Raw genomic sequence first — 10,472 nt, forward strand, 5'->3', positions numbered from 1 at the left:
TATGAGATCATGACCTGAACTGAAGTCAGATGCTTAATCGACTAAGCCCCCTAAGTGCCCTTAGAACTGACATTTAGGAGTTTCTGAATATTTATTCACTGAACAAATAAATGAATGAAATAAGATTTTCACTGCCACTTAGGTCTATTATTTTTCTACTCGAGGAACGGGGAAGAGCAGCCTTCTCCTATATCTTAGTCCCCTTTTTATGATAAATGGGTGAAAGCTTAAGGATAACCCAGGACATATGTAAAGACCCACAGAAAAGGAAAATGAGATGGACAGTATGTCATGAGGCAACCTGTGGAGTCTCTTTACCCTAGGAGTGGGTGGTGATCATCCTATGTTGTGAGTGGTTGCAACAATTCCCACAGAATTGAAGGGAGGGACTCAGAAAGACTTTTATTACATATGTATTATATGTATATGTATAAAATACACATATTTATTACAGCATTATTCATAACAGCTAAAAGGTATATCCATCAGTGCATGGACACATGAACAAGATATGGGATATACACAATGTAGTATCATTCAGCCTTAAAGAGGAAGGCCATTCTGACAACACGGATGAACCCTGAAGACAAGCTGTATGCAAAAGGACAATATTGTGTGATTCCACTATATGAGGTACCTACAGTAGTCAAATTGAGAGAGAGAAAGTAGAATGGTGGTGCCAGGGGCTGTGCGGAGGGAAGAACTGGGAGTTACTGCTTATGGGTGCAGAGTTTCAGCTGAGGAAGATGAACACGTTCTGGGCATGAATGGTGGTGAGAGTTGCACAACAGTGTGAAGGTGAGGCTCTCTTGGATCACCCATTTTATAATCACAACACCCACTCTGAGCACATCCTAACCTTTTCTTGCTTCCCTCTTCTCTGTCCACTGATTGCAAATCCAACACAATATATATCCATATTAGTTATTTGTTTATTGTTTGCTTTCATCTACAGGATGTAACCAACTTGTGTGGAGAGATTTCTGTGCTTTTTCTGCTTTATCTACAGTGCTGAATAAATGAGAATCAGTATATTAGTTGAACAGATAAAGGAAAGACCATGATTGGACACAGACTTGAAGAGAAGGCCAAACAGAAGGAGAAATTGGGAAGATTCCATTTTTCATTTGATTTTGGAAACCAATTTCTTCTACCCTTGGGTATGAGACTCAGCCCCAGTGTTCATGGTGGCTTTTGTTCTGTTTGCCTTTCCATATGCCTGTGAACTGTTTCACTCTTGGACATGTTGCTGTACATGTACACGACATTTAACTTTACTTAAAACTCTTGCCCTGAACTCAAAGCTTCTACTCCTGTATTGATGACTGCCGCTACCTCAGTTGCAGGGCTGCTTGAGTTAGGACTTGAGAAACTCTGGGGTAGCTCAGCTTTCTAAAAACCTTTATAGTTGAATGTTTGGGAGTCACTAGTTGGATTGGCTCCAGAGTCTTCATTGTCCAGAAATTTTAAGGACAAAGAGTTTTCATATACTTTGAGGTTAGAAAGGATCTATGCTTGGATACGGAGGATTGATATGATCTGCAGATGTTGTATTTAAATTCACTTCTCTGCCACTTGAGAAGTGAAATAATCATTTAACAGCCTCCTTAGCCTTCCTCTCAAGTCCTTATCAAACTTCTAGCAAAGCAACTGGTAGCCAAACTCTCTTTGATGCAATTCAGTAGGAGCCACTAGGCCAATTTCCTGATTGGCAAGAGTGTTAACACTCCACCAGGGGAACCAGTAGAACTTACTGCCTTGGAAAATTCTTTGAAAAGGAAATGTCCAGAGTGAGGGCAGTGCCACTCTCAGAGACAGATGAGTAAACACAATGACCTCCAGGACAAAGAGGAGTGGTTGGGGCCGGCTAGGAGAGGAAGGCAGACTGCAATTTAATGGGTGGATTGTTGGACTTGACAGGAGTTGTTCTGGGAGCCTTGAGCTGAACTTTGGTTTTGGAGTTTGGAAGGAGCTCAGAGACTGGAAGAAATACATGGAGGAGTGAGAGGGAAGGGGGAGGTGACGGCATTATGGAATTCATACAAGCTGGTTTCATGTTCCCTAGCCTTTCTCTGCATTTCTTTCAGCACCTCCTATGCACCAAGCACCTCCTTTCAGAGAGACTGTTTCTTAATGAAACAGACTCACAGAGTCAAGGCCTTCAATGACTCTGGAAATGTGCTTGAAATACATGATTGTGCATGTTCTAGCTCCAGTTTACACCTGTTTGACCCTGTCTCTCTCAAAAATGAAAACAAAATCCCAAACAAACAAACAAAAAACAAAACAAATTTCCTCTAGGAATCTCAGGATATAGTAGTTGATCAATACATCTATAAATTCATTTTCTCTGTCCTAAATGCTTCTTATCATTGCTTCATACAATTATGTGTAGATCCTTGTCCTGGGGAGTGAGGGTTGGAGGTGGGAGTGTGGAATCCAGAAAGATGAGGTATATAGATCCTGGCCCTGACCTCTAGAAGCTTTTAGATTATAAAGGAATTTAAGTGACACACTCAGGACACCAGCAGACAGAAATGGAAAATTAGTTTTAGCTGAGCATCAGGGTGGACTGTAAGTACTGATGGGAATTGGAGGGAAGTTGGAGATGCGGCCTGTCAGGATGGATTAGGAAAGGCTTCCTAATCACCAGGGGAAACGTTGTACAATAGGACTGAGAAGACCTAGAGCATCAAGACTGGACAGAAAGGAGTGAGGAGGGCATCCCTGGCAGGTCAGGCACTTACTCAGGCCAAAGGCTCATCCCAGGAAGGGTAAGTCAGGATGTGAGGAGCTGAGTCAGGAAGGAGGTGATTGGCCTGAGAGTAGGGAGAGAATTAGGGCGGGGCTCTGACAGCTTGGTCGGAGAGTCTGGACTGAATATAAACTATCAGAGCAATTGTAGATTACCATGTGGAGAAAGGGCAGTCCTGAAAATAGCATTTGAGGGTGATGTTTCTGTATTGTTATAAGCTGGAACTGTGGTAGGGTCTCTCAGGATTCCCAATAATGGCTTTGCTTTCTCTTCTATAAGCTTGCTTGCTTGTTGTTCTTGTGCCAGCTTGTGTTGGAGTAATGAAATATGATTATTTAATTACCAGATGCTTTTTTTCTTGGGCTGCTTCTCTGGTATCTTCATACTTTGTCTATAGCCCACTATCCCTCATCTTCAGTAAAATTGGAAAGAGTACAAGGACCACCCTGCACAGCACAGTTGAAGTAAACAGAAATGATCAAACCATTACCCATCTCTAACCCTGGCATTCACATGGTCCTCCTCTGGGATTCCTGCTCAGGGTCCATGGATGGACTTCAGGAGAGTGTAGGGAATTTTTTGAGGTGACCAAACTCAGAGGGCTCTGTGACTCAACAAATGTTAAGAACAACTCTTGTGTCTGTTGGGAGGGAGGTGGCTGAGGACTGTTCCGCAGAGGGAGAAATGTGGTACAAGCATCCTTAGTGCCCAGTAAGGAGCCTCCAGAGACAGTTGAAGGAGTGAAGGAGAAAGAGGAATTGGGAAAAGGGAAATGGTTTCAGAAGGAACTGGTAAGAGGAGTGCCTCATCTTCCCTTGTTCTCCACCCTCTTTCTAGCAGGTATTCCTTCTCTGTGTTCTCCATGTCCTAACAATTACAGGATCCAGTTACCCTTCAACTTAACTCCCACAACATTATCTCATGAAATTCCTTGTTGAATCTGAAGTGCACAGAGTGGAGTCAACCCCTCCCTCAGCCATGGACTGTTAGCATCATTGCTTCCTGTCAGACCCCTTTGCATGCAATGCATTTTATTTTACCCTTTCATCCTGATCTCTGTTCTCATTTCCCCTCTTCACTGGAGGCACCTGCTTTAGTGTATTTAACAAATGCTCTTCCAATCCATGCTCTATATGTGTATTTGGATACATTCATCCATTCTACAAATACACAGTTGTAATGTGGGGAATAGAGCCAAGAGCCAAATGGTAAAAATGCCCTGCTTCCATTGAAATTACATCTTTTAGTGTGAGGCAAATAATAGACAATTAAGTACAACATATAGTACCTTGAATGATGACAAGTGCTATGAGGAAAATGAGGGCAGGGGGATAAGGTATGGCTGGGTGGTTAGGAACAGATTGTAGTTTTATATGTGGTGCTTAAGGAAGGCTGTGCTACACATGTGCTATTTTACCAAATTTAGTGAAATGAGCAACCATGGGGCTATCTGGGTTCGAAGTGGTATGGTCGTAGGGACAGCAAGTACAAAGGCCCTGAGGTAGGGTCTTGCCTGGTATGTTAAGAGTCCAGAATGGTTAGGAGGCTAGAGAAAAATAAGTGGGAAGAGGGAGAAACTGAGGCTGAGTAGTAGGTGGGTCACTGACAAATACTGCAGGGCTTTGTAGGCCATTGTAAATCCAGACTTTGGCTTCTCCTCTGAATGAAAAGAGAAACCAGTGGAAGATTTTATCAGAGGAGTGACATGACATGTTTAACAGGTATGTGTGTATCCTTGACAAATACACAGCACTTTGTGGCTGTTTTATAAATGTATATAAATGTGATTGTGTTGTATACCTCATCCTGCTTCTACTTTGCTACTTAACATTGTTTCTGAAATCTACCCATGTTGTTATCTTTAATCTACTTTATTTCTGACTGCTATGTAATATTTCATTGTGTACATATGGCACATTTTACCTGTACATTCCTCTAGTAACAGAGGCTGGCATAGCTCCAAATTCAGAAACAGTCCTGTGATGAACTCGCTCATATGAGCCTCCTTACGGACTCAGGAGAGAGTTTCCTTGTGGTGTATATCTCAGGGAGAGATGGTAGGGTGGGAGGGTGTGTGCATTCTTAATTCCACTAATTGTGGTTCAGGATGGTGATCCCAGTTACACTCCCACCAGTGCTGGGTGATGTTTTGTATCTTCTCATCAAATTCTTATGTGGATCCTGTAAGGGAAGTGAAGTAAGGTTCCTTGTGGTTGAGGAAACCTGAGGCTTAGAGAGATCAAGAAAATAAACCTGGTTTATATAGTGAAGTGGAAGGACCAAGGGTCAAATCCAAAATTTCTGACATAATGTCCTTTGCTCTTAGCACTACAGTACCCAGCACTGCCCCTTCTAGGAATAAGATAAGACATCCATAGGGAAAAATATTGATGCTGATCCTGATGGGGGTGATGTTTGAGGCTTGCATTTTTTTTTTTTTTTGATGCCTGGACTAACCCAGTAAGATTAGGACCTCCAAATGTTTAGCACCATGTATGAGGGTGTTTAACTAGGGTACTTAGCTTTCAAGGCAAAATATATGGAATAAAGCTGTTTTCATTGTCTCACGAGAGCGAGCTAACAAGTTTGAATTTTAGTGGATGATTTTGGGGCTGGACATTTATAAAGACTAACTGATTTTCAAAGTTTGGCAGTTTGCATCAGGTTTCAATAATAAACGTTAGGTAGATTATATTAATTATATATTGTTTGCTAGGCACTGTGCTAATTACTCTAGAGGCATCATTTCTCTTATGCCTCATAATTACCCTTGAGGAACTTTTACCCTCATTTGACTGCTATTGAAACCAAAGCAGCAAGAGGGTAACTAATTTGTCCAGAGTAGCTGGTATAAGGTTGAGCTTTGATTTGAACCTGAACCATGTATCAGCAGAGCCTTACTCCTATCTGCTAAACTGTGCTGCTTTCCTGTGAAGGAAGCTTTTGTAATCTCTTCTCTTTGATATGAGGACAATTTCTTGTCATTTGAGGTGGTTTTGAGCAGCCATGGGAAGGATAGGGCTAGTGGATAAGAATCTCCAGAACGACTGGATATGAAGTATGAAAATATTTTCCAGTCTTCGTCATCCCTGTCTCTGTCCCCCAAAGTGAGAGCCTCTGCCTTAGAATATCCTGCCTAGGTTACAGGGCCTGAGCATGATGCCTTCAAAAAAAAATTGACAATTCTTTGTCACCCTGTGTGGCTTATACCAGCCATGAATGATGTGTAGGCAAGGTTCATCAGTTTCCTTTTCCTTCACACTTTCATTTTCCTTGCCTTCTACAAGGAAGGTAATACAATTTATATTTTTACCTAATTCAGGATTATAAATATTGTTTGGCTACAAAGCATGTATCTCAAAGTCAATTAGCTAGGAATTCTGGATTATGCTCTCTTTCAAGTTTCTATTCTCAGTTTGTGTATTAGTTCAACACGTATTTATTGAGCATCTAACTAACACTTTGATAGAGGACACAGGCAGATTAGCTGGAATTCTGATACATTAGGATAAATGACACTTGGGGCAGCCCGGGTGCTATGAGAACACACAGGAAGATCAGCATAAAGGTCAGGGGAGGCTGTCTGAGGCAGCAACTTCTGAGCTGGGAACTGAAAGAGAAGTGGGGGTTAGCTAAATGCAGGGGACAAGAGGACATTAGAGACAGGTAACAGGGTAAGTGTAGAATTTTGCAGCTGGAGCAGGGAGTGGGCAGGGGATGAGCCTGGAGGAATTAGCACAGGCCAGATGCTGAAGGACGAAATTAGCAGGGAGGGCAGTGGAAACACTGAAGGGTTTGAAGCCTGGGTTGGGGGGGTGGTGCACATCAATAACATTCACTGTGTAGAAAGATTCCATGAGTTAAGTATTGACTGTCCATGTTGTGTGCTTCTTAGTAAATCATAACCTTGGAACTGGTTGCCACTGGTGGGTCGTTAATAAGGAGTCTAGGTGGATTTGTACACAGAAGCTTTGACCCACAACATTAGGATTCCTTTTGATAATCTGTACAGAAGACTGTTCAATTCTGATGTGATCTTTCTGTCTTCAGAACCCTCTGACATTTCCTAAACTTCTCTCAAACCAAAGCCTGAGAAGTGAGGAGACAGGGGGCTGTATGACTTTGTTTTCTCTGTTCTCCACTACTCATTTCTGGGGGAATTGCTGTGAATTGATCATCAGAGTCTTGCTCCAATTCAGGAGGCAGCCATTTGAATAGCAGCATTGGGGAGGGGGAAGGAGGAACCATATGTAGGGTTCCTTCATTAGGAAAATATCTTTGGCATATTGAGACCATGGTTTGAGTGAGTGGAAAATAACTATAGTGGAAAATTAATAGGAAGTTACAAGTTAGTGTTTTAATATAAGCTCACAGAGCAGGGCAGGGTCTCGAGGTGCCTAGCAGCTGACATCACAGATGGCTCAGGGTGTTTATAGAGGATAGTGTGACCAGTGAGCAGAGTTCCTGCAGAAGTGAGGTCATCTTCTTTACTGGAACCCAGAGAAGGAGGAGACAGAAGGAATTGTTTTGGTTGTGAGCAACTGAGCTAGGTGACTTACTTTTTTCCTTCCTACCCATCACACTCTCATATTTGTGGATTATAGTAAGTTTTGCCTGGTTGCTTTGGGTGAGGTTTACTGAATGTCAGAATTCACAAAATGGCCTTTCTGACTCTTCTCCCTTAGTAATGGACACTTAGTTGGCTTATGCACCTGTTACCCTAGTGTTTCATCACCAGACAGCCTGTTCGTGTCATTCTTACAGCTAGTTATGAAGGCCCTGCCTCTTTCTTCCCCTTCCTCTCTTCTCACAGCGCCCCCTGTGGGCCTGGATGGGTAAAGGGAAGGGTTGGACAGCACATTCTTTGCCATCAGGATAGCTAAATGGATGATGCAAAATGAGGAGAAAGGTGGCCATCTGACCTTGGGAACTGACTTCAGGGCAAAGAGTTTTAAGACACTGGGACCAATATTTGTATTTTAAACTCAGATGATATTTGAAAAATGGTTCTGCAACTGCAACAAGGCCCGCTAGTTCATGAATTAATGTGTCATAACTTATGCTCAAGCACCACACAAACATCCCATGTGTAAATTATTGCACAAAAATTTCATGCCCTTTTGTGTCCTACAGCTTAATTAGTCCATGAAGCTACATGAGCTAGATGAAACCCAAAGGGGATTTTTTTTTTATTTTTTAATATATGAAATTTACTGTCAAATTGGTTTCCATACAACACCCAGTGCTCATCCAAAGGGGATTTTTGTCATGTAGTGTGTAAAAAGGAGAATGTTGGGAGATATTTGATGCTTTTCTGAGGGGAAAGCAGTGTTGATTTTTTTTTTAAATGATTTTCTTTGATTTCAGTTTCTGTGATGCTCAGGCTGCAACAGGTGACTTCTGAGTAGTGATTGTGAGCTTTCTTTAGTTGGTTGAACACCAACTCATTTCAGTAAATATTCATTGTTTCTTCAGGCATTATGAAGGGCTATCAAATACCAGATGAAATACAAAGCAGCAGCTTTGAAACCTGAGGAACGGACCTCGGCAGCCCCAACTCAACTTGGCTAAACTTAGCCTCACTGAACCAGATCCCAGACTCTGCACCCTGGACTTGCTACAGCTCTGTGATCCTGGAATAGTTTTCAATTCCAGCTAGAATGCCGTGTCAGACATTTCGTGGATTTGGTCAAAAACTGGTACGCAGACGTAAGCTGAATGCACAGGTGGCTGAGAATGACCGACGGAGAAGATTGAGCACTCTGGATTTAGTGACCGTGGGTGTGGGCTGCACACTGGGTGTAGGTGTGTATGTCCTGGCTTGTGAGGTGGTCAGCAATCAAGCAGGACCATCCTTTGTGATTTGTGTTTTGATTGCTGGCCTATCTTCAATGTTGGCTGCACTGTGCTATGCAGAGATTACTGCCCGGGTTCCCCATTCTGGCTCTGCATATCTCTACAGCCATGTCACTATAGGTGAGCTTTGGGCTTTCATCACTGGCTGGAACATCATCCTCTCCCTTGTTGCTAATACAGTCATTCATTTCCATGTATTGTTCTTAGCTTTTGAGTCGCTGCGTGTGACACTGCAGGAATTTATCTTAACCCATGTTTCCCACTACGTTAGAGAAGACCATATAAGCTTCACCTTTTTTTTCCTTCTGTGGCTTCTCATGTATTTCTGGTATGATTCAACTTCCTCAGTTGCCAAAGTGCTCACGTTGGTGAAAATTTTGGTTCTCAGTTTTGTCATCATCGCTGGCTTCATTAAGGGGGACCTGCACAACTGGAAGCTCACAGAAGACGACTATGTAAAGGCTGGACTCAATGACACCTCAAGCTTGGGCCCTCTGGGCTCTGGAGGATTTGTGCCTTTTGGCTTTGAGGGGATTCTCCGTGGAGCAGCTACCTGTTTCTGTCCATTCATAGGTTTTGAGAAAATTGTTAGCGAAGTTGAAAAAGCCCAGAACCCCCAACATTCTATCCCGAGGAGCTTTGTGATTTCACTCTTCATCCTCTTTGTGCTGTATTTTGGTGTCTCTTTAGCCCTTACACTTATGGTACCTTACTACCAGCTTCAACCTGGGAGCACCTTGCCTGAGGCATTTCTCTTTATTGGCTGGGCTCCTGCCTACTATGTTGTAGTGTTTGGATTTTTCTTTAGTCTTTTTGGAAATACCTTTCGATTTATTGGCCCCATCAAAAAACTGTTACACGATATGGCAGTGAATGGACTCTTGTTCCCTGTCCTTATCAAGATCCTCAGTTGGAGGTTCTTCTACCGCATAACTTATTTGATCTTAATGATTATTGCAACAATCGCGACATTCTTCTTTGGACTCATTGATGTTGTGGACCTCATGTTTATTGGGTCCATGATATCTTACTCCATGGTTGCTATTTGTGTTCTCATCCTCAGGTATCAGCCTGAGAGGAGGAATGGGGGAAATGAATCAGAGGTGCAGGAGGAGAATGGACCTGCAGAAGAGAAGCTGACTCTACAGGGACTACTTTTTCCAGGCAGCCCCACCCCCACTCCACTCTCTGGCCGAGTTGTCTATGTTTGCTCCTCACTGCTTGCTCTGCTGCTCACTCTTCTTTGCCTGGTGCTGGCCCAGTGGCCAGTTCTGCTTTCTGGAAACCTAGCGTGGATTTCAGTGGTTGTGCTCCTCCTGGTGCTCATCACTGGGATCACTGGGATCATCTGGAGACAGCCACAGAGCTCTAGTCCCTTTCACTTTAAGGTCCCTGCTCTGCCTCTCCTCCCAGTACTGAGCATCTTCATGAATATTTACCTTATGATGCAGGTGTCGGCTGCCACCTGGGCCCGATTTGGTGTCTGGATGCTGATTGGGTTTGCTCTGTACTTCAGCTATGCGATCCAGTCAGTACAGCCTGGCCTCTAACCATACTTATGCTAGGGCCAAAACTGTGAACTTTGAAGTTTGTAGTTCCAGTACCTAATTTTATTTTATTTTATTTTATTTTTTTTACTTATCTACTTTTCAATTGTGCCTGTGTCTGCTCACTGACTTAAAAATATTATTAAAAATGTGTGCCTTGGTGACTCATTCGGTTAAGCATTCAACTTCAGCTCAGGTCATGATCTCATGGTTTGTGAGTTTGAGCCCGGTTTTGGGCTCTATGCTAACAGTCAGAGTCTTTGTCTCCCTATCTCTCTGCCCCTCCCCACCCACACTCTGTCTCTCTCTCTCTC

At 42.9% G+C, this 10,472-nt stretch overlaps 1 protein-coding gene across 2 annotated transcripts in view; it reads left to right on the forward strand.

Annotated features, from left to right (window-relative positions):
- The window catches only part of LOC109268714 (cationic amino acid transporter 3-like), a 63,166-nt gene extending 52,945 nt beyond the window's left edge, over positions 1-10,221 (forward strand). Inside the window, exon 2 of one of the 2 annotated variants that reach the window (XM_053895789.1) lies at positions 8,231-10,176. In XM_053895789.1, coding sequence (XP_053751764.1) covers positions 8,416-10,161 — 1,746 coding nt within the window. In that variant the 5' untranslated portion in view covers positions 8,231-8,415 and the 3' untranslated portion in view covers positions 10,162-10,176. Of the gene's footprint in view, positions 1-8,230 lie in introns of both variants that reach the window. The other variant, XM_053895787.1, reaches the window with a different exon arrangement.
- The last annotated feature ends 251 nt before the right edge of the window (positions 10,222-10,472 follow it).

Source organism: Panthera pardus, unplaced genomic scaffold (genome assembly GCF_024362965.1).
Source record: "Panthera pardus isolate Hobbes unplaced genomic scaffold, ASM2436296v1 HiC_scaffold_6, whole genome shotgun sequence".
Classification (NCBI taxonomy): Eukaryota; Metazoa; Chordata; class Mammalia; order Carnivora; family Felidae; genus Panthera; species Panthera pardus.